Raw genomic sequence first — 25,221 nt, 5'->3', positions numbered from 1 at the left:
GCGGCCAAAGATAGCAATCTCAACAACAGCTCAATTTCAAGCCATAACCCCTTGGCGTGTCACAGCTGTGCATTCATGTGTCTATAATCCATTATTGGCAAGACTATCTAACAGCACTTTTAAAAAGCAAAATACATTCTTTAAGTCAGAGGAATGACACTCCAGAAATATAAACAATATCTCAAACTTATTTTAATGGATCTTTTCAAATACATGACCTGAAAATCCGGATTCCAGGAAAATCTACTATAAAAAATAATGCATATGTTCTTAGACTTTCCCATGAGAAAATCTCTTCAGTTTTGGCGACATTGTAACACCGGGCTGCATTGTTACAATGCATTATTTCTATAGAGATGGGTTGGGGGGAATTATTCATTTTTCATACCTTTCACCTATATACTGTGAAGAAAGGAATCTGTGTTAAGCAGACTTGGGTCTGAGACTTTTTTTATTATTGCCTGATTATTTGATTATTTCACCATAGGAATAAACTCAGCCTCCTCCACTTCTCAAGATTGGGGGGTGGGGGAACTCAGCCCCATCCCAACAGACAGCCCTATAGAGTTGGCGCCTTTGTATCTGTGTAGTTTTATATTTTTCTCCTCCTTTCCCACTGACTGGTTTTGGAAGAGGGAGATGCGGCAGTCTGTGGCTGCAATGAAGAGCATTGCTCGGCTGCATTCATTTTTTGTCTGCTCATTATTGTCGGGTTGCTCTGTGCTTTCATCATAGTTCAAACATAAGGGAAGGGCCATAGCTCAGTGGGAGAGCATCTGGCTTTGAAGGCAAATGGGCCAAACTTCTCCAGGTTGGACTGCCGCTGCCAGTCAGTGTAGGCAGTACTGAGCTAGATGGACCAATGATCTTGCTTCACTATAAGGCAGTTTCCGGTGGAAATGAAGCCCTGCATAAGGACTTCCGCTTCCACAGCGGGGCTTCCACCCTGCATGCTGTTGCTGATGGTATGATCAGATGAGTGCAACATTGAATTCCTCACTGTGCTTCCCAATCTACCCTGGGATTGTACAAATAAGGGTGGGATAAAAGTATACTTAAACTCATCTTTTTCATAGCGGTCACATGCTGGGTTAACATCTTCATCAAACTTTCCACTTTGATATTATGAAAGGAAGATAAGGGAAAGGAATGGAGGGATAGGAAAGATAATTCCTGAAATAAATTGCATTTAAAATACTTGGATTCTATGGCAGCATCATTGCCTACTAGGTTTGAATACAGTTAGAGAATTCCCATTTGAAGTTCTAAAACTATTTATTCTAGAATAGTGCTGTTGATCAATGGAACTGGTCTAATAAGCACATTGAAACCTTAATAAGTTATTACTTTTGGACAGGTCCTATGCCATATCTGGACATGCTTCAGGAGTTAACCACATGGGATCATTTCCTCAGTCAGAACAACTAACCTCTAGAAATGTTTCCTCTTTCTTAAGACTGGGGAGACTCAGTTCAGCTAAGCATAATTTAGAGCTGCCTAAAGGCAACTCAGCTAATGCCCAGGAAAACTACTGAATTTTGCTTTCCAGAAAAGAAGTACAGCAAAAAGTGAGATCTGAACCAACTGGAAAGTTATAAAAGGGCATGTTTGTCCTTATGAAAAGATTAACAAAACTGATTGGGTTTTTAAACACACAATTCTAAACGGGATCTTCTAATCACAAAGATGTTTTAGCATGTGCTAAAGATAATGTTTATTTAACATTATATGGCTATTTCTGTAATGACAGCAATTTGGCTATTCCCCCCCCCCCCCATTTGGTTGGGGTTTTTTTGTTTGTTTTTTATAAATATGACTTTCCAGATTCCTCTAGTTGACTGATAATTTTCTAAAAGTACCGGTAATAGTGCAAATGTCAAATAACATGCCTTTTAAATTTTTGGCTTACTTAATCTGTTTACGTTGAAATCAAGACCGCACAGATTCCTCCATTATGTGTTCTTTTTTCATGTTTTTTCATGTTTTTTTCTAGGCATGTTAATTAAAATATTTAACTGGGGAAATGTAGAATACTGAGCACAATAGCTGCAAAACTTTGAAGATTCCAAAGCTTTATCAAGTGAACATAACTCATATTTATGTGAAATTGGTATATGTTAGGATAATTACTGCTGCGCCTTTGGGATAAAGGAAGTATTGTCAGCCAAATTATACAAGGGTGTGGATTAAATCAACCATTACTCTCTACTTGGCATTGATCATTGTGGGTTGCAAAATCAAAATATGACGTAGTATTGTGCAAATTACTTGCCAAAATGTGTTCCTGCCATTTCTTTAATTATATGGTAAAGTGGTTGCGGGGGTGGGGGGGAGGCAGCTATAAGCAAAGGATTGAGTAGAATTCAACTTAGCTTTATTATGATGAGTTACCATAAGCAAATAGAAATAAGAAAAATAGAACTACAACTGGGGTGGGTTTAAACCATGAATTAAGAAAAGGGATCTATTATGAATTACTGATTTTAAATCACGTTCTCTAGTTCAAATTCATATGAAAACTGATTGCTATATTAAAACATACAGGTTTGTAACTAACTACATACAGGCTTTGAACTTTAATTTTTTTAAAAAAGCAAATCTCTAGCCCTCTTAGGAAAATGAAGTACAGTGTACAGGTACCCTCTAGGAGGCCTCATATTGCTTTGCCATGGCAATAAGCAGCACTATCACATTCTAAGGACATGCTTAGGACAGGCAAAGGCATTTGAGAAGGGTGTGGAGAGTTCTGAGGGCTAGTTATAAAGGTCTGGATTTCTCTATTTAGCTTGCTTTTATGCATTCTATTTAGCTTGCTTTTATGCATTCATGTTAGGATTCATTCCTTGTGTTGCAGTCATGGGATTGTTTTTATCACATGATGGTGTATGTTTTCATTCCACTTTGTGGGAAGTGACGGAGACAGGGTGTTTCTGTTACTGTGTTTCCGTGATGTAGGATTTTTGTCCTTTGTTCTCTCTCTTTGCTGTCTGATGCTGAAGAGGAAGGAGCTGAGTCAAGATGCTCCGAGTGTGTATATGTAAATAAACGTAGTATAGCCAAAAGCTGTGCTACTGAGTCTGTACGCTGACTGCCTATACTCTGCCGATCCTGAAGTGTGCTGATGCCCCTTGGTATCAGTTGCTGTGATGTTCGGGCTGGAGAAAGCTTTTGAACCTCCTGGACAAACGACCAGGAGGGTGAGAACATGCCAGTCGGGCATGTGTCTCTGTCAGACCCCTACTCGTGTGCAAGACCTCCTGACACTTCATAGCTGTGCTTTTTTGTGTGTGATATTTTATTGCTTTCATTTTCTTTTCTTTTTTAATATGATTTTTATTAACAGTAAGAACAACAAACATCACAGTTCCAAAATAGGAGCTGTAAAATACCAAAAGTGGAATACCCATAATAGTAACATACACAATAACTAATTTGGTGTTAAGCCAATATAACCTACAAAATCATTTTAAAAATCTGTCAAACTACAAATAACATATACTAAATCATTATATACATGGATTTTCTCATGTCAGAATATTTTTCTGAATATTTTATATCCATAAAATAAAATGTTGTTTGCTAAAAATATATAATTAAGTGGAATAAATTGCGGCCTGAATATTTAGGCAATCTGCAAGGCCATCTGGGTTTTCAGAATGCTTGTCTGGAAATGAATATCCTTTTCTTTCTGAAAGTGCTACATCAGGAGGGAAATGCAAGTGTTGACTATTGTGGTCAGAGTAATTACCTCAGAAGCAAAACTGATTTACGTTTTCCAGAATGTTGCCCGAGTAGTTGCTTGGAAGTCTTTTTCTCTGAATAATGTAATATGAACACTTAGACTATTTCTCTTGGTTACACCTGCTTTTTAGTCAACTTGCAATTTACAGAGCAAAGTGAGTAATGCAGAAATGGGTAATTTTTTGCTTTCTCTATTGGCTGGCCGTTGTATCTGTGTGGATAGTGTCATTAGATTGTTTTGTCACAATATTGCTCTTGACGTAGGTACTGTATATCTGGGTGGAGTCAGGAGTTTCTTATATTCATGCTTGAGAAAGAGAGAAGATAAAGTTCTCATTTATCTTCCTAACGTGTGTCCTCTAAGCCTTCCATGACAGTATCTGAGAATATTTTGTACTACAAATTTTTCATGAAGGGCTTTGATTTTTATCATGAAGTTCAGCCAAGGTGCCAAAATTTAGGTGTAACTTATATCCCCTTTAGTAAAATTATAGGGTGGGAAAGGAACAAAGGATAATTTAGGGTAGTTTTACTCAAATTGCAGGGAGATGAGGTATACCCTCTGGGCTGTCTACCCTGCCTCAAATTCTGTGTTGTACCTCCTAGCCCCTGTTGCCATCAGCATCCCAGCCTTATCACCTTGTTTTCAATTGATACTGAGTATGTTAATTGTCATTCCACAAAATGGGAATAGCAGCAGTAGCTAACAAGGGCAGTAGAGAAATTTGTGGAGACCAGGCGTGCCAGCTCTCTAGGGCCAAGGTGTCTTCGGCCCCCTCAATATCTGTTGGCAGGGGGCCGAGGAGGCTGAGCATGGAGCCAAGCATGGCATGGGCTCCTCTTGAGCGTGAGAGAGAAGCCACCAGCCATTGAAACCACATTGTACTGGGCCCCATGCTTGGTCTCCTCCTGATAATGTGACATTATGTGTGTGTGTGTGTGTGTGTGTGTGTGTGATGTCACAAATGTGTGCCAGGCACATGATGTCACACACACGCCACACACACCAGACCCCCTCAGTCTTGGGCACAAGACAGTGCCTCTAGTGTGGAAAAAGACAGTTTTGATAGGTGGGTAAGAAAATCTTGGCTGGCCTCATGTGAGCCATAGATTGAGCAACAGAGATCAGATCCAATCAGTGCCCTGAGGCAAGATCCTTCTTACAGCAGCTGCCAATTTTTGCATCATATATTCATCCTTACGTCCAGATTAGTGTTGGTAAATATGGTGACTGTTAACAGCCTGAATTCCCTCCACCATTATGCATTGTAAATTGTCTAGCTTAAATGTGAGGCTGCTAGACCCAAAATTAGAGTATTACCCTCTTTGTTGTTATTTAATAAAACATAAAATAATTGCTATGTTCCTTAGCTCAATTTCATTATCTCACATCCTTTCCTAATGCAAGGCCTCCTCTAAGAGAGCATTTCGTCATATGCTTCCAATAAATTTACTTGGAGATTCTTCTATGGGAGTGCATGGAGAATTCTACTGGACTCTGTAGCAGTCCAGCTTATGGGACAGTGCAACCCGCCTGACTTTGTGGGGAAAGGACTGAAAAGTCATTCCCTGGTCTTCTCTGCACCTACAATTCTACAGAGATCTTCATATCTGTAAGGGGAAAATACAAGGACCTTTCCATGAGATTACTAAGGAATTTAATGGGTGTGTCAGATGCTAAATATATTTGATTCTAATCTCTAATTAAAATGTTGGCTTTTATTGCTCTTAGATTTGATGTAACAGGTCTTTCTTCATTATAGCTGGGAGCTCTGTATTCTGTTTTTTAAAACACCTCTGAATTCAGCAACCAAAAGTTCCAGCCTCTGTGATTGAAATTGTAGGTGTGTGTATTTTATATTATGTGTGTGATGTTGGAAAATTGGGGTAGCTAGTGGTTTATTTGTTCCAGTATTTCTTCCAGGGGCTTCAGAACCAAGGCCAGATCTCTTATGATACTAGAGGCAAAGGGTTCTTTGGGCTAAGGAAACTGTGTGCTTCAGTTTTTCCTTGACCAGTTGCTCCTTGCATTGCAGATCAGGGTTGGCAAATCCAGTGGTGGCTGCTGGTGGTGGAAGGGGGGTGCGGTAGGTGCGGTCCACCCCAGGTGTCATTCCTGATAGGGGTGACATCTCCACCCTGCCCACCTGGGACGCTCGCTGCAGGTGGCGCCCCGCACTGCCTCATTTACTCTAAATAGACTAGCCTCCCAGGCCTCTCTATCTGGCCCTTGGAATTCTCCCCAGGCCACACACCCTCCTCAGAAAGAGGTCTGAGTGGGTTTAGAAACAAGCCTACTGTACAAGGCAAAATTTGCATTCATTTCTCTATTCACTTCTGCCTCCGGCCCTGCCCACCACTGACACGTGGCCCTCAAAAGGCTGCCCAGATGGGGAGGTGGCCATTGGGCTGAAAAAGGTTGCCCACCACAGGTGAATTTTCACAGGCTTGATTCAGAACGGTCTCAGTTAAATTTCTGCTAAGCATGCTCTTGAATGCCAGGATTTCTGGCAATAGTAGCTTTCTTAGGTCCTTGCTATTTTTCACAGGACTCTACTACACAATCTAATGGCGCCAAACTAATTATGAGTGGGTGAGTGTTCATACTCCACTCTGGGGAACTTCTGGTGCCTAAAATCTGAACTTCACTATTTTCACCTGGCCTCACCCCTGTGCAGGTATTTTAATTCAGGGGTGACACCTCCAGATCAGCAACCCCAACCCTCAAGCCAATTTTTCCACCTTCTACAAGACGCCACCAAATAAACAAAACAGCAGCAAATAACTAAATAAAATAGACACAGTGCTGAGTTGTATGGAGCCCAGCAGCCTGATGGGAATGCAATTTGTCCCCTACCCCAATCATCAAGTTAATCAATTGATGAGCAGAGATGGTGTACTAAGCCCCTTACTTAGCTGATCTAGCACAGAGCAACTGAGGAAGAGTAGGTACCTCTGTATATTTGAGGGTTTGGGGTTTCTTTTACAACCAAGAGGTATATAACTTTTATGAAATAAATGTATGTATGTATCTATCTATCATCTATCTATCTATCTATCTATCTATCTATCTCCCTTGTGCCTACATTTGAAAGTGTGCATGACCCCTTGCTATAAAAATTCTGCCCTGTGCCTCCAGCTTTTATCATAGAACTTCAGTGGCAAAGTTAAAAGTCAAAGCAAGACTTTTGCAAATACACCACCTGCCATATTTTGGAAACAGTGACTGCATAACTATTTTGTTGTCACTGTAACCATCACACTGCGCTTCCTTACACAGATGCCTCTTGCTCTGAGGGTAAGCATTATAAGCAGGTGAGTCAGGGTGAGTCAGAAAGGTTACAGCTTTTTAGTTTAGAAAAAAGGCTAGTAAGGGGGCTTGATGGAGGCATATACGATTATGCATGGTGTGGAGAAAATGAAAAGAGGGAAGTTTTCTGTTCTCATGATAATAGGACTGGAGACCATCCAAAGCTGAATGTTGGAAGACTGAGGACAGACAAAAGGGAGCACTTCTTTGCATAATGCATAGTTAATCTAATTCATTCCCACAAGATGTAGTGATGGCCACGAGACTGGATGGCTTTAAAAGAAGTTGACAATTTTTTAAAGGATAGAACAAATAGGAGGAGGTTATCAATGACTACTAGCCAGAATGGCTGTGTTCTATCCCCAGTATCAGAGCAGTATGTCTCTGGATACCAGTTCCTGGGTATCACAAAGCAGGAGAGTATTGTTGCATTGCTTGCAGGATTCCTATAGCCACTGTGAGATTAGCATGCTGGACTAAATGGGCCTCTTCTAAATAGGCCTGATTAGAAGAGCAGGCCTCTTCTTATGTTCCTATATTCTTATGTAGTTTACCTCTTTGGCACAAATAATATGAGTATTCAACAGTAGTCTTTAAAATAGAATTGTGCCCTTTCTGCATCATTTATGTTTATTATTTAGGCTTATACAGGGCAAAGATGTGACAGGGGAGAAAACTGGGTAACTGGAGCACACATAAACCTGTTAAGAATGAAGTTTTTTTTTCTCTCACAGGAGAAGTGTTTGCAAGATTGTGGGCAAGCTAGCTCTTTGAGGTGGTGCCATCTAATTACATATATAAATATCTTCCAGTGTTCAAATATTTGTGAGGAAATTTATTATGAGTGTGACTAATACCACTGGCTTAAGGGCTGGCAAAGTGCAGGTGGAGGTTGTGCAAGCTTTCCCATGGATATGTGCCAGTGCACCTGAATAATTTCAACCATTAGTTGAGAATCCAGGGAAATGATGAGCAGGTATCACCCAGAGCACTTAACTGAATGGTGTGGGTGGGTGTGTACAAGTTGACAGTTACTGAATTTCTGGTTATCACCATAACACACATTTGGGTGAATGAGGAGCAGCATGTCATTCTGGCGCGTGTTGCTAACAGAAGGGTTAGTTTTGGTCACCTCTTCTTGGATCCAATCTGATTTTTTTTCTTCTGTAATGACAACTTAATGTAAGCCCTATATGTGATAACAGTTCGACCATATGCAAACTTTCCTCCTGCTGAAGTTGGTAATCTTTTCTGATTAAATGACCATCATGAAAAAAGCCATAACATGATGAAAGAAGGGTATGAAGTGATAGGTGCCAACATCCGTGAGTAGTCCTTGAATAAGTTAAAGAGCAGATTTGCCTCATGTGCCAGTTTGTGGACACAGGGATGAGACTGGGGGAAATCCCTTAAATACTTTGGGCTGTAGATATCTGAAGGGCTACATACTCCCATCTCACTGCGAGTCCTGAAACACCTGTTTCTGCTTATCAGAAGACTGATGCCACTATGCCCCAAATCTCTGGATGACACTTCCCAGTGGTTTCGTATAGAATTAGTCCAAATGCTTCCCCCAAGCCATGCCCACCTTGTATCAGATGTGGGGCAGGGCTCATTGGTACCTACAAACCCTAAAGCCTTTGCCCACACAGTTTTATTTCAAACCACATGGAAAAAGGAAAGCACTTTACCTGATCTCAAATGATTGACAGGTGAGTGTCAGATGACTGACAGGGAAGTTGGGGATGTCAGGATCCAACCCACCAGCTGGATCCCATTTCCCATCCCTGTTCTAGGCCAGCACTCTTAACTTCTTCACCAAACTGCACTAGAATTTGCAGAAGGGAGGTGGTATAGGGATTATCTTCCTTTTTTAAAAAATAAAAATGTTTTTTTAAAGATGTTTCCTTCCTTAGAGCTATGCACATGCCATCTACAAAAAGAAAAGAAAAAAGATGAAGCCATACATATTGAAAAGATTAGTGTGAGCTTGGTAGTCAGTCTAATAATACATGCAAAAAGACCCAAAATGACAAATAAACCCTTTTAAAAATATACTGTAGTGAGCTGGAATAAAATAAACAGCAAGATGTGTGTTGCCAGGAAGTCATATGATCAAAGAGAATACACTGAATAGCTTATATCTATTCTTTCAGATAAAATGAGTAGTTCAATGCAGAGGTGTTGTGATCACTTCTGGTGGGGGGGAAACTTTGTATGCATGACTCAAAGATTCAATGGCTGGGAAAGACAGTGCTGGTTTTAAATAATAGTGTCAGTTCTGCGTGCGAGGTGGTATGTGGTCATTGCTTGCAGTATCTTTCCAAATCATTTGAATGGAAATATTGGATTAGCTAACCTTGTGTCAGGTCTGTTAGTTAGATAAACTCTCCAACTGTTCCTGACTGAAAGATGCATAGCTGGGACTGAAAGCAGCTGCTGCTTTTTTATTCAAGTTTTTGTGAACTGTCTTACCATCATCATGTTTTTAAAAAAATATAAAATAAAATAAAATGATTTATTAGACTGAAAGGGGATAACAAGCAAAAATTTCACAGCTTTGTCTTTTCACAGGGAGCTTCATCCCAGTAGGAAATCCTTTTTGCCGAAGCCCGTCAGCTGGACTACACACGGTAAGCAGCTCAGTATTCCTTTTTCTTTTTGCATATAACATTTTTTTAAAAAACTTTTAAAAATCCTTCTTCAAAAGTTATCATTGTACAGGAGCTTTCTTATCCTTCCGTTCAGTCATAAAAGACCTGCCTTCCACAGAATCATTGTCCATGTAGGCTTTCTGGCTCCCGCAGTTGCTCTCTGAACAAAAGATCCACGATCAGCTTTGTGTACTATGCTTGTAAAACTCATTGCAATTAGGTATGCCTAGATCGCAACTTTCTATCCTTAGGATGTCTTTAGATACATAGTTGTGGAGAATAAGGAAAAGTGGACACAACAGGACCTGAACTTGTATGCTAATTCTTTGTACTTTCAATTGAGACAGAGAGAGATTGACTCTAATTGAACTTTTGCTCATTGATTGTCTTATATTAAGCAGCATGGTTGCCACTTGTGTAATGTGTCGACTGAAATCTTAGTTGTACTTTGGGTTTTATTTACTTTAAAATAATAAAGAACCAGAGTTGTGAACAGGAAGGTTATTGTTAAACAAGATCACCTCATTTTAACCAGTTGGTCTCTCAAAAGTTTCCCATACTTACCTCTATACACACACACACACACACACACACACACACACATTATTATCATTGAATTAATTTTATAATGAATGATTTTAGAGTGTTGTTTGTGTTGTACTTTTGTACTGTTTTATTGTTGTTAGCCGCCCTGAGCCCGGCTTTGGCTGGGGAGGGCGGGATATAAATAAAATTTATTATTATTTATTATTTTTATACACACACACACACACACTATGACCATTTTTTTGGTATGAGATTTGAGTTAAATTGTGTTGGGTTATTAACTCCTTTGTTACCCGTATCCAAAGATCATGACTAAGATTAAGGTGCTTCCTTTCCAGCTGTGAGTCTTTCAAAATAGCCATCATACTTTGTCCCTCACCTTCTTCTGTTCCCTCCTTCACAAAATGTAGTAGCATAAATAATGCAGCACTTAATTACAGCAATCACATAACCGGAGTGCCCTCCCCACCAATTCATTTCAGACCCGGGGAACAGCTTTGCTCATTCCCATCTTAAAGCACATATTTTCCTCTAATGTGGGCAAACATCTCACCCAGAGTGCACTAGGGACCTCTCATCATGCTCAACAGAGGCTCTGGATTGGAGATGTTGATTTATTTATTTTTTAAGCTTTTGTTTACTGGTTTTCCAAGCTTCTTGTGCCCCTGGATAAAAGCATGATTTATATCTATAAGCTGTTTTTTTTCTCAATTAGTGCAGAAACTAATTTTCTGGCTACATTGGCTCACAAATTCCTGAGTGAGAATTACTTTCAGATATACCAGCCCAGAATAGCTGAAACCAAAGAGGGAAAAGTAAAGATGGGAAATTCGTTATGGTATTCGTTAACTTTTTTATGGTGCTGGTAGAAAACTTCTAACAGTATGTAAATTGACATCCTTTAAAGTTGAAAGTGAAGTGTTTCTGATTAAAGAGAAATGGATCAAAATAGTTTTGGAGTGTGTTTGAATAATCTTAGCAGTTGAATTATGTCACCTACTTTACAATTCATCCCTTTTTTAAAATCCCTGTAGGCTTTGTCGAAGCAGCTGTGTTTGCGTTTCTTTTTGGTGTTTGTACATTGCAGGACTCAGTAAAGTGCATCCTGGCACAGCTTTTCCTCTAGGCAGATTATAGATTCCCATGCTCATTAAATACTTAAAGGACTATAATCAAATCAGGATCATAGTCTTCTGAAAACCCAGGAAAGCAACAGTAGTAGCACCAGCAGTAATTTAATGATCTATGCCGTAGAAAGACCAACACATGACAATAGTTTAGTTACTTTTTACAGGAGTTACTTATTCTGTAAGATTTTAACACAGTTGCTCCTTTTTCTTATCAATTGTTTATAATCTGAATTTTTCTTCCCACCCTAAAACCTGACGTTACATGAAAGTTCTGTCACTGTGAGCTTAGTTGCTTTAGACATCTCAGAACTCTATTTCTGTAATTTATCTGGACAATAGGAATATTACTGTTTGGTTTCACAGAGCTGTTGTGAGGGTAAATGAATAAAATATTGTAAAAAGCACTTTCTATTTCTATATAAATTCTATTTGTTTGTTTGTTTTTACTGGTCATATCGTAGGTTTTATAATTATGTCAAGCTACCAGTTTCCAGTTTGAGTATCTTAAGCAGGATATTTGTTAATAGTGAAATTAGGTGTCCAGTTGTGCCACATACCTCTGCTTCCTCAAACAGGGCTTATCCTTCCTCCCCATTTCTTGCAGACCCTATGCATCCCTAATACCTTCCACTGAGAATTAAGAGACCTCCCTGGAGTGGATTGGCAGGGTGCAAGAACATAAGGGGCAAAAGTGAATTCTCATTACATATGATGACATATCTCACCCAATAATTGCCTCCTAAGGCTGCAGCCTTCTTTTCCTTGAAGGGCGTTTTAGGGGCCATTGGGTTTTTCAGATCTCCAAGCATAGACAGAGAGGTTGGTCCTTGGAGAGGGAGATCTGACCTTGTAAGCTTCCTTAGTAAGGCTGTGAAAAGGACCATAGCAGGCGTTCCTCTGATATTTCAGGGGGCTAAAGGGAGGTTGGTTGGGTTAGGCTATGGATCCAAAGCCCTCCTGTTCCCCAAAAAGCCACCAGAGCAGAGTTTGGGCTGCTATAGTTTATTTACCTACCACTGGAATCAACCCTATTTTGGGAACTTTCCCCCCATGAAAAGAGGGAACAAGAAAAGCTGGAGCTTATATATTATGGTTTGTACACTGCCTTTGGTTCTCCATCCTTCAGCCGCTTTGAATTGCTTGTGCTCCTTTTATTTACTTATCTGTTTAATAAAGTAAGGAATACTCTTTGGACTGCTTTTATAGGACGTCATCCTCACAAAGTGACTTGCATTAAATACACTTAAAAATTACATTTTTAAAAAATAAACAAACCTTTTAAAACCAATTCCAAGAGAGTATGAAACAATGTAAAGGAACCACTTGCAACAAATGAGTAGCTATGGCTCATTTGAAAGTCTGCACTGTAGGGGCAATATGTGATTCAGTATATTCATTCCATCCCCATTTATAAGTACCTTAATTCCTGTCTTTGATCAGTTTCTACAAGAAGCAGAGAGAACCTAAACATTACAGCATAGTTACATTTTCACCATGCTGTTCAAGAACCCTGTGCATGTAACCAAAGGTTACCAGCTTGTCCAGTGCTATTCAGTCTTCCTCATTCAGCTTAATTTTGAGGGGAAGCTTGAAATATACAAAAGGATATGTTCACAGCCATTCCCTGCTGCTCAGGAAGTATGGGAAACTTTTGCTCCACATCCAAAGGAAAGTGCTGAATTGGGATGGAGATGTAGAGTTCAGTAGTTCTCAACTTGTTCCATAGCTGGAAAACATGCCATCTGCCAGAGGCATGCCCGCTCTGAAATTTAAATCTGACCCTATCCAAATAGTTCAAAATGTCTGAGGATTCTTCTGTATATTTTAAACTAATATGGGAAACAAACAAGCCCCGCGGTAGGTAGGGATTAGAGCAGTAAAAAAAATAACTTGTATCTTTAATGAAGTTTATCTTTGAGATTTAAAGTTGCACAACATTCATAATTTGCTGTGATAATTATTTTAATATAAAGTCCTGGAAATTAAATAACCTGCTACACATTTTCAATAAAGTAAAATTCCATGTGCAGCTTCACTATCAAGATGTTTGTTTGTTTGTTTACAATCTCTTACCTGCACTTCATGACCAGAAGTAATACTAAAGGGGGCTAGAACAAGCTTCAAAGCAGAGACATTATAAAAGAGTGAAAAAAGTAAAATATAGAACAATAGAGAATCTCTTCAACGAAAGAATCTGGAAATATCCCAGAATAAATATATTTGTTCAATTTTTGAGCTCCTCAAGGCAACTGAGTCTTTCATTCTCCATCTGGAAGCTGGTCTCTGTTCAGGGGAGGACCAGAGTGCCTATCTTTGCCATTAGGTATTGGCTAAAATTTAAAAAGTGGGATCAGGCCCATTTTAGTACTTTCTGCTTTCAATGAGATGTTGATGTGCATGACCTCTCTTTTGGCATTCTGAGCTCATTAGACTTTGAGATTGCATCTTGCCACATGAAATCTCTTATTTTAAAGCATGGTTTTTGTGCTAATCTCACTTCTGCCTGCCTAATCTCACTTCTGCCCGTCTGTCCAAATGTGCCCCTTAGTATGCCAAACTACCCATTCAGACTCCTTGTCCTCACTATGTAACCAGCATCACAAATGTCAAATGGAGCAGTTGCAGTCTATGCACTGTCGTAGTCAAAGGGTGTTACCACCAGATTCCTTATGAAGAGAGAGCTTGCCCATGTGGAAGTAATGTGATTGAAGATTTACCCCACTACTTACTGATTTGTCTAATCTGCGAGGACTTAAGAGCAGCCTTGTTCAAAGATTTAAATCTCCCAGTTGAGAGATTGATTGGGTTGCTGATTAATTTTTATTAGGGAGCAAGTCCCCCTACACTTCTGTCTTGCTTTTAGAGCAACAATTTAAAGGAAAAAAGTTTGTGGGGATAAGTTAAGAGTTTGCTCCCCTAAAGAATTTATCTGGTTTAAATTATCATTTTAACTATGTAATCTATTCTGTTTTATGTATTTTGTTTTTTTGTAATGGCTTCAGCAACACAAATAATAGTTGTAAATGTTGCTGAACTCCAACTCACATGAGCCACAGCCAATCTGCTCAATGATCAGGGTGGATGGGAGGTGCAGTCTAGCAACATCCAGAGGGCCATCGGTTCCCAGTTCTTGGTCTACAGTGATGAAGTGGTTCTCCAGGTTTTCAGACAGCTTTTATATGACATCTGCTCAAACTTCTGTCTAAACTGCCTATGACATGGAGACATCTATATTACCTTGTAAACAGGGGTATATATGCCTATCATAATGGGTGCTGTGTTGCACAGTCTTGATGCCATCTCTACATGCTGGCCTGTGTTTTATGGCATAGGAGCCAATGAAAAGGTGGTAACCCTGAATCCATTTCTCTGTGTGGCAAACTGGTGCAAGTAAACCTTCCATATGGAGACAGCGGCTATGAAGAAGGGTTTAAAATGGCCCTTTGTGCATTTGAGTATTCCTTAAGTTTGTAAGCCTTAAGTCCACAGACCTTAAGAAAGCCTGAGCTAAATTTAATGACATGCTTACTATCCAGTCATCATTGTTCCTTATTTGCTGATATTTCAGTTTACCAAATTGTCTCTAGATGCCTTCCATGGACAGGTTTTCTGAAATTAAGAAGTAGAAATGATACACTAATCACCATTAAGTCCTTAAATGGAGGCTATGTATCATCCCAATTCCAACAATTGAAAAGTAAAACACTTATTTCTTTAGGTGGAAGCACTTTGTATCCACATATTAATAAAGCTTTAATACAACATCTGGAAGCATTCAAAATATCCCTGGGCATGCTGAAGTTTTTAATCTATTATTTCCTAAAGCTTACCTCAGCTCAAGGAAGTTTGATGGGGCCTTTGGAGAGCTCATAAATATCTTTTTGAAAAGAATTATAATGAGAATAGTAATCATCATCATCACCATGACTCATCACTGAGTAACAAGAGCCACTCCTTCCCTTCAGGTAAAACTCACTGCCTTGACAGTGTTGCTACTCTACAAATGCTCATATCAAGGAATGAAGAGCCAAGAATAGGCTCAAACTTGCCCTTTCTGGATGGCTGCACTGAGAAATGACAATTAGGTAAATCCACTGGTTCTCTGCTATAAGAGCCAAACCAGGCCTGATTTGTGTGTTTAAACCTGGATCAGCTGCAGTTCATTAGAAAGACTGAAAGGCTTGGTTTGAACAGCAAAAAGGGGTGCATGGGTGAGGAGCACAAAACTTCCTCTTCCTTGCAGAATGTAGCTTACCGTCCTTCAGCTTCTTTCAACAAGTGTTCTCCCTCCCCCCCTCCCCCCTCCCAAAAAGGCTAGCTTTCTAGTATTAAAGCCCAGCTGAGGGTAATATGCTTTTATGGGTGCAGGGTGGCAAGACATGAGCAAGGGGAGGGTTCAGCAGCCCTCGTCTCCCTGATCTTTTGCTGATCAAACCATCCCCACTGCATTTTCTATGGGTGCAGGTCGAAGCACAGATTTGTCACCATCACATCTGTTTTACCTAACTGAGATCTAGTATTCCCAAATTATATATTTTTTTATTTTTTTTATATCCTACCCTTCCTCCCTGAGAACCCCAGAGTGGCAAACACCAAAGCAATAACACAAAGGAATTAAAAATAAATTAAAGCCCCATTTAAAACATTTAAAAATAAGATTTTAAAAAATGTAAAACAGTCACATACCCTCACAGGTAATAGATTCAAGGTTGCTGAGATCTTCCAGTCATCAAATACCTTGGAGACTCCACTATTGCCCTAACCCCTCCATACTGGCCTGAAGCTTGCTAACTAATTCCTCCTCCCTCCTTTGGAAACAATCAGAGCAGGCCATAACTGTGGCTAGTCCACACCCCTCACCCTGGGCAGCAGAAGCCAGCAGGGTTTGGAAGGGGTGGACAAGCCACAACTTTACACCACTCCCCACCTGCATTAATGCAATCTATTCCTGTTAAATACAGTGATACCTCAGGTTCAGAACGTAGTTCATTCTGGAGGTCCGTTCTTAACCTGAAACTGTTCTTAACCTGAGATACCACTTTAGGTAATGGGGCCTCCCGCTGCCGCCGTGCGATTTCTGTTCTCATCCTGAAGCAAAGTTCTTAACCTGAGGTACTATTTCTGGGTTAGCAGATTCTGTAACCTGAAGTGTCTGTAACCTGAGGTACCACTGTAATTTCTTCCAGAATGCTGAGTTTCCAGCAGCACCCTATATGAGAGGAGACACTGGTTCCGGTTCAGTCTCTGTCCAAGAAACAGTAAGTGCCAGGCAACTTTTAAAATCTATTTTCTCTATTGTGTGTTAATTTTTCATCTTAGCAATTGGTACATCTTAGAAGCACTTGTTACAAGTGCTTCTAAAATGAAGTGTTCTTCAACACTTGTTTTATGAATACATTGCCTCTGTTTAAAACAAGATTACTCAGAGCAATTGTATATAAAATGGAATTATGAAAACAGTGGTGTACACTTTTAAGTATTTCTTTAAAATCAGTTACATTGGATGGATAGGGGCCATTGTGTACAAAAGTAGAAGGCTCTACTACAACTCCCCTTCCAAAAATCCCATTCTCCTGCAAATGGAACAAAATTGTTGGATGTCACCCATCGGATATAACAAATTCTTAATGCTCAGCTATTCATCAAGTGAGCAAACGAGCAAACCTTTCTTGTCACTAAGCTTCTGGATTCTCTCCTTCAAAATAATGAACTGATGTTAGGAATTATATTCTAATAACTCCAGTGACAGAGAGAGCATGTATAGCATTCCTTTATTATTATGCATTCCATTGAGCCTTTCATCAAATTTTTATTTTTACCTTAGGTGCCCTGTAAGGTTTTCTAATTATTGCTGAAGATTTATCAATATTTGCAAAACAGATTAGGTAACATCATATATTTTGCAATTATTTAATGGAATGACATCCTGCCTTTTGGAAAGATTTTTTTGGGGGGAATCCTCATAAGTACTATGTCATAAATTCCATCTTCATCTTTTTTTGCTATCTAGTTTCCTCTTACAATACAGATGTTCTCAGTAGTGGCAAAGGGTTATCAGTGAGCAAAAACAATTCTGTCTTCCCACAGCCACTCATGAAGAACCATCACATGATAGCTGCACAAAGTAGCTTGTCATGTGCAGCAGCCTTTAAAAATGCAGATCAAATGGATTGCTCTGCTAAACTCATCAGAATGCACCACCATATAGGCGACTTTGCCAAAATAAGTCTTTTACCTAATTTTTGTAATTGCTTTATGTAAACATAACCATCTTTACAGCAAGATCAATATACTGTGTAAGTAAATAATATGAAGTGTTGTACTGAGCAATATCAAACTTTTAACATTTAATTATGATTTTTTAAAAGTCATCTAAAGTGCAGTAGAAAAATCATCAATGCAGCATTTCCCAAAATGTTCTGACAGAGTTTCCTTCTAGCAAAACTACCCCATATCTCAAGTGTTCATTCCAATATGTTATTTTGTACCTCCAGGCAGAAGAGTTCACAAATAAAGTGGGCTCTGAGAGTGGTATAACAATTCTGAGAAAGTAAATGTATCAAACTTTATTTGCTTATAGAACCAGCAGCTGCTGTTGTTTTTTTGAAGCTAATCTTGGTGCCTTTGAATGTTCTTAACTCTTTCTTGAATCCCACAACTCCTTTATCTTCCTTCTCCTGCTGTGTTCCCACCAGCCCCAAAACCTGAGACAGCCTCAGCTCTCACCCAAGTGTAGCTTTGGTTACAGCAATTTTTCTATTAGAGGAAGTGAATGTTGGTGTTTCGTCTCTGTGGTGCATTTGTGATAAAGCTGTGGTGGTCTTATCTCTTTCGTAGGTAGTGGCTCTTTATGACTACACAGCGCATCGATCAGATGAGCTAACCATCCATTGCAGTGACATTATCCAAGTGTTATACAAAGATAATGATAACTGGTGGTTTGGCAGCCTGGCGAATGGACAGCAAGGCTATTTTCCAGCCAATTATGTGGTTGGCGAAAGTACGTATAATGCTTCTCCCTAGTATTTTTCTGCTTGTGGGGCCTTAACTGATTATCAAAGATTTGTCATTCTGTGCCGGTGTGCTGATGCGCTGATGTATTCAGCATACATCTGATATATTAAAATAATTAAAGTAGGATTAAATGTGAAATTTGAACAAGCATGCACTAGTCTGACCAACAAACAAGAAAGTGAAGAGCTACCACACACTGAGACTACCCTAACTACCTTATATTGTTCACTCTAACCTTGTTGTAGAATGTTGTTAGAGTGAACAAGGTTTCAAGGCAGAGAGTTGCCCTGTCTTGCTGACAGCCATCACCTTATAATAACGGAAGATGTTGAAGCTGCTACCTTAAATGTTTAAAGCATGCACTCTGCTGAACATTTGGTTTTGTCGTAAAAATTGAGGTCAGAATATATGCCCTTTTTATTTTAAAAAAAAAATCAGGGATAACAAGCACTATTTTAAAAGGCACTGTGAAGGAAGGAATGGCTTTTCACATGGGAGGAGATGTCTGATACAATGGGTGAGAGTCACCTATGGAGCCCTGTCAGTGGAAGCCTTCTGCCAGGACTTTCAAAACTAAAATCATATGATTAAGATTTTTTTTTAATTAAGCAAATGTTCTCAAAGAAGATAACCACAAGTGCATTCACAGACCTAACAGTCTCAGCATAATCCGTACATGTCTATAAGTGTCTCTTTCCTTACAAAAGTGTCCATATTACTTATTACTGAGAACTGTACCCACTGATGTTAGAATTAGTCTCCACACCAGAGGGCACCCTATGCAAAAGTCCATCTATTAAATCCCCATTTTTAATTATTTCCAATAACTGCTATCCATATACCTCTAAATGTTTGGTATCTATATGATGAACTCATGAACGGATGGAACCGAGGCATATGGTAAACGTATAGCAGTGAGCAAAGGCAGTTGGCTATTCATTTTCTCCGTGTTTTGTAGTCTCCCTTCCAAATGTTGCAGTATTGATTATGTATAGAGATGGAGAGTACAGATGTATGGAGAGAGACAGCAGGCACTTCTTTCTGTATCATATGCAACAGCCAGGGAACTACTATAAAAATCAATAACCTTGAGTTACTGAAATGGGTATATTGAATAACGATGGAGAAGCTGACCCCAAAATGCTATGGATCAAGTTAGATTATCTCTTTAGTGCCATGTTAGTCATAATTAATTACTTATGATTCATTTTCAGCACAATATGAAGAACAACTATCTTCAGGTTTGGCCGAAGATTCTACTCCTCTTCTTTTCAGTGAACTGGGAGAATCAGCATCGCCAGCTATGCCTGGGGTAACTGTTTGTGGGAAAGGGCATATGGCACAATTATGCAAGATGGGATTGCATTTACCATTTCTTGTGATAACAGGTTAATTGCCAAGTGCTTCCAGCATGTGTTAATTTTAATGCATGGGCTTGCATGAATTCAGCATTTCTCAAAACAGTGGGAGCCTGGAGGTTTTTATACCTGCAAAATACAATCCGTACATGTTGGGAAACATTTCATTTGGCAGAAAGGGAGAGATGAAATTTAACTAAGTTAAATTGTTGCTACAAATTGTTTAGCTTGATTTAGCAGTAAACATATCCAGAAATGCTAATAAAGTGAAGATTCCAAATGGTTTGTATTCCTTTCTAATTGCAGCTTCGTGATAGATGGTTGTTATGTCAATCAAGAGTATGTTACATTCGGGATCCAGAGTCCTGTGCAGTGAGTGCCTATTGCAAGGACTGTGCACCGGAATCTTTTGTGGGCATAAACATTTTCCATTGGGAAAACTGATTTGTTAGGCGTAACTGGGACAACTTCAATAAACATCAGCTGCTCAGAAAGATGGAACAGTATAATTGTGCTCATCAGTTGCTCATTCATTTACTTTATTTTAGAGTCAACACACTTAAAAGGAGTTCATATTTTTTCTAGTTAAATTTGTGTGTACATATGCACTTAAATATTTTGTATTAATTAACTATCCTACATCAGCAAAAATAAGAAAAAGTATACTCAAGAATTCACCTGGCAGGTTGTCTCAAATGTTACCCTAACCTGAATTCTGAGAGTAAGTTCAATCAAATATTTAGCATTGTATTTTACACTGATCAGGCAGAATCATTAACATGACTAAAAATGAATATATAAGTTTGTGTGCAGCCATAACTCAAAGCCCATAGAATCCCACAGTGAGCTGCACATGCCCACAACCCCACCTCCACACCAGATGGCAACTTGGGGGTGATTTGAAACCTGGAGGAGTTTTTGAAACCTGGAGGAGTTTGTGAAGCACATGAGAAGCTGCTGATTAAAAATCACACAAATTCAAAAGTCCCATGGCCGCACCTGAAGGAGCTCTCTGGATTGTGGAGTGTTTCATAAGGGTGTTTCATAATGGCAATTTTGATACAGCATGGACAGCGGTTTTGCCGTTATTTTCTGAAATTTCCATATACATAGATACAGATAAAGACAGATATATATGAATTCTAATGAACGCATGAGGATTACAATTTTGCAGTTGTACCATTTCAGAATATCCACACCATCACATCTCATAAAATGCAAAGTAAAAGTAAAAAGTATTCGCTGCATACATATCCCATTAATACTTTTGTTTGAGCCTAAATCTCTTAAGTCCAGCATCAGATTCAGTGAGCCACACTTCTTCATTTTCCACTATATTTCTATGGAATGAGATAGTTAGAAACCATGCAAGTTGTCTGCCTTTCATAGAGGACAAACGCTGGCTCCCTTGGTGCTGCACCCCAAAGTCACCTTTGACTGGACTTAACTGTCCAGGGGTCATTTACTTCCTTACCTATTACCTGTCCAGGGGTCATTTACTTCCTTACCTATTACCACAGAGCAAAATTATCATAATAATAGCACTGTTAGCATTTCTGTTTCTAACTAACTATTATAGACAATTTACAATCGAGACAAACAAAAATATATAAAAGGACTTAAGCTAAAGAAAGTAGCAGGATTATTTTTTTTAACAGCTTAAAGGTTGTACTCTGCGCGGGGGGGGGGGGGAGTATAAATCTGTCTGCTCTACCTATTTGAAACCAAGGGGCACTGGGGACCAGGGCCTCCCTTGAGAGACTCACCAGATATTGGGTGCTACAGCTAGAAAGGCTTTGTCTTGCTACTGAACCACCATATTTCTGATGGTTGGGCAGGCTCAAATGGAGGAGTCAATCCTTTAAAAATTCTAGTCCTAAACTATATTCTGATGTTACTAGATCTAATTTTGGATCTACACAATAGTGATCTGTAATTGATCTCCATCATAGTACTAAGGTAGAATATGTACCGGTAGGTGCTGCGTTACATTGAACATACCCTGTTGTTTTTTTAAAAAAACAATATTACTGTACAGCAGTAACATTTGGAATTGGTATGTGGCAGTTTGTATGCTTATTAATTTCTGGCTTTAACTACCATATCTTTAAAATATTCTGACATTGCATTTAGCTGATATTTTAAAATAATCAGTGCACACAGGTGTAATTTTGGGATTTTTACAAATCTCCCCTCAGAGTGAAAACTGATGTTAATAGTCATTACATTGTCAATAACATTTAAAAACAAATGCAGTCCCCGTTGAAGACTCATTCAAGCATAGATTCATAACTTGTGTGTGAGAATGTATGTGTATGTTTTTGTTAAACACACCTGAACATTTCAAGGGGGTCTAAAAGCTGTGGAACTGTTTCCTCCTTTTTAACCACAAAGGGTGAGAATTTCATGCGTGAGGGATCTTCTTTCTGAAGCGAGGTATATTCTACCCTCATTCAGGAAGCCCGTGGGTTTTTTGTCGTACACGTGTTGACCCCGTTTTCTTCTCCCCCCTCCTTTCTCCTTTACTGATTAAAGTTTTCCTATTTTGCAGATGTCAGCATACTTCAATAAGTCAGGAGACCAAAGATTTATTTCAGAGAATGACACAGACTACCTGGCTACACAGTAAGCAACCATTTGTGGAAAGCAGCCTGCTTTGTTTGTTCCACTGCTTAGAAGTAGTAAAAAAAAAAAAAAGCAAAAAAAAAAGCGGTGATTTTAATGTAACTCTAGAAACTAAATGGTTCAGAGAAGTTAAAGAAAATGTAAACAGTGGTTTGTATCACAATTGACAGTCATATTCCAAATGTCCTAAGAAATTTATTGTGTCATTAATCCATGATGTTACTTTTCCTTTCTTTGGATGAACTACTCATAAAAGATTTGATCCACACATTCAACTGCTTTGTTAGATGCACTATGCAGAAACCAGAATATGGGAGGCTACTGCAGGAATCAGCGCAATATGCATTACAATAAAAGTTCATAAGTTTAGGCTAAAAGAATACTAGGCAGAACAGAGCCAATATTCAGGTTGTAGAAGGCTGAAGAAAACTACACAGGAGGATAAGGAGATGGGAAAAGAGGAAAACTTGAGGACAAGGAATCATTGAGCACTCAGTCACAATCCAGCATCCACTTACACTGGTAGTTTCTTTCCTGAAATACTCACTGATTTCTTGCCCTCCACATTTTCCCCTAGTCCATTGCTAGTTAGTAATGCTGGGCAAACTAAGATATGCAGATCTTTGTAGTTATACTAACAAGGTTAAATTGCACTGTCTATAACTGACTAGGCTACTATGGGGTTTTACCAATCAGAGTTGCATCTGTGAATTCTTGATCTTTTCCTCTGAAAATATGAAAATTATTCTCTTAGCATCTCCCTACCTGGATTTCTTCTGAAAGATCAACCAACAAATTGCCAAAGGGTTAGTATAAAGTGTTCACCCACTTTCAGCATACTTGTCTTGAGGATCATGTTTCCTTTAGACACAGTTTTAGTGTGTCCCAGCACCATGAGATCAGCCCACAACAGCCTCAGAAATGGAATCTAAAGGCAGTGATTGGGAAGAAGCACAGTCTAAATAGTTTTAGTCTGACAAATTTCTAACACAGTCTTTTATTCTACTTTCCCCATAGGAGTGGAAAGAGGAAGACAAAGAAGAAAGGCATACAAATGGAGCAGGCGGAAGCCACAGAATGCAAGGCTAATGCAATTGACAACTTTCCATCTAATGATGTTGAGGATGAACCTAAGAAAAGCATGGTGAAGAAGAGGAAGAAAAGAGCTGTCAAAACTGCAAGTTCAAGTGGAACTTCGAATGATGCTTTCCAGCTGGACTCTCCCAAAGCATAGTCTCTATTTTGTTTTTGGATGCTGATTTCATGGATAAAAAGTTGTATGGAAAAACATTCCACTGTTTATCGTGGAATGATGATATCATGTTTATCATGGTGTGGTGAGCCCAAGGAGAAGAGCATGTACTGAATGTTCCATTGAAATGCATATGAGTTCAAGCAGCAAGTATGACTTCAGTATTTCATTTTTGCGAATAGAAAACACTTTGAAATATCTCAATATTTCTCAATTGAAATATATTCAATACTATTGAAATAATCAGTTTTTGTTGGGCCTATTCATGTCAAGATAAAGTGGTCCAAGAATAGTTTGTTTAAAATTTTTAAAAGCACTTTCATGGGTAAAGTCAAAAGAACTGTTTACTGAAGAATAGCCTTTGCAACCGTCTCACATACTGATGTGCATCTGCAAATGAGAGTGAATAATCATATGAGTAAATGCCAGCTACCATCACTACGGAATGCAACAGATATCTTTTTGTATATTGATATTTAAAATAAAAGTTTTAATGTATATTATTAATGCACATTAATGTTAATAGTATTAAAACAATGCAATAGTAATGCAATAAGTTTTGCAGAATTCTGTTTTTGTTACACTCAAAGCATTGCCAATCGTTTTCTACTTTGTTCTGAAAACCTGTTTTGCATCAATATGTGGGTGGGATATATTTTTGTGTCATATTATGTTTATGCTCAGGTGTAACTGTTTTTAAATTAAAAGGCATTAAGTTGTGAAGCAATTATTCATGATGATTTCCGGTGACTTTATTTATGGTCCTCTTGTGTATGTTGACTGCGGATGTCCAGGTTATTTATACCATGTTAGGAAATTCTGCCCCCTTCCTTTCTGAGGCAATAAATAACATAAAATTAGAAAACCCTTTTTTAGTAGTCATGGCATTTGATTCCATTAAAAAGAAAGAAGTGAGAATAACCATGTTGACCACTGATGTGTAAAATAACATCCAGATGCAAAGGATTAAATACTATATACATATAGTATCCCTGCATATGTTTAGCAGACACAGAAACACATAAACATGTTTATCTGCATAAAACCCAGTTTCCTCCTTCAAACAACTCTTGTAAAAATGTAGTTTGTACAGGAGAACATTGCAGTAACCCAGGCTGGATGTAACTAGGTCAGGGGTACCAATGTGGTGCCTTCCAGACAATATTGGAGTACAATTCCCATCATCCTTGACAATTGGCTGTGGGAGTTTGAGTCCAGCAACATATGGAGGATGCCATGTTAGCTATTCCATGTTGGTTATAAATAAGTGAGGCCAGATACAGTATACTCCCTCCAATTAGGATTTTAGTTTAGGAGTCAGCCAAAGGGTCAGAACATCTCTATCCACATCAGCAGATTCATCAGCCAACAGCATCTGCATCTTACCCAGATTACTTTTCAGTTTATTTGTCGTCATCTACACCATAAGTGCCACCAGACACTGATTCAGGGTTTCCACAGCTTCCATAGAATCAGAGTATGGAAACAAGAGCTGTGTGTGATCGGAATACCAGTGACACTTCAGCACAAACTTCTGCATGAATTCTCCCAGCTGTTTCGTTATAGGTATTGAAGTGCATGTGGGACAAGG

General features: G+C 38.9%; 1 protein-coding gene across 6 annotated transcripts in view; it reads left to right on the top strand.

Annotated features, from left to right (window-relative positions):
* The window catches only part of AHI1 (Abelson helper integration site 1), a 64,829-nt gene extending 40,475 nt beyond the window's left edge, over positions 1 to 24,354 (top strand). For 5 of the 6 annotated variants that reach the window (XM_083607597.1, XM_083607601.1, XM_083607598.1 and 2 more), the window contains exons 20-25: positions 9,626 to 9,684; positions 16,568 to 16,639; positions 18,219 to 18,381; positions 19,610 to 19,707; positions 22,305 to 22,378; positions 23,396 to 24,354. In XM_083607597.1, coding sequence (XP_083463723.1) covers positions 9,626 to 9,684; positions 16,568 to 16,639; positions 18,219 to 18,381; positions 19,610 to 19,707; positions 22,305 to 22,378; positions 23,396 to 23,612 — 683 coding nt within the window. In that variant the 3' untranslated portion in view covers positions 23,613 to 24,354. Of the gene's footprint in view, positions 1 to 9,625; positions 9,685 to 16,567; positions 16,640 to 18,218; positions 18,382 to 19,609; positions 19,784 to 22,304; positions 22,379 to 23,395 lie in introns of all 6 variants that reach the window. The other variant, XR_014546648.1, reaches the window with a different exon arrangement.
* The last annotated feature ends 867 nt before the right edge of the window (positions 24,355 to 25,221 follow it).

The sequence above is a fragment of the Podarcis filfolensis genome (genome assembly GCF_964270895.1).
Source record: "Podarcis filfolensis genome assembly, chromosome: 3".
In the NCBI taxonomy this organism is placed as follows: domain Eukaryota; kingdom Metazoa; phylum Chordata; class Lepidosauria; order Squamata; family Lacertidae; genus Podarcis; species Podarcis filfolensis.
The sequence above is the reverse complement of the archived record's forward strand: the minus strand, read 5'-3'. Positions and strand labels throughout refer to the sequence as shown.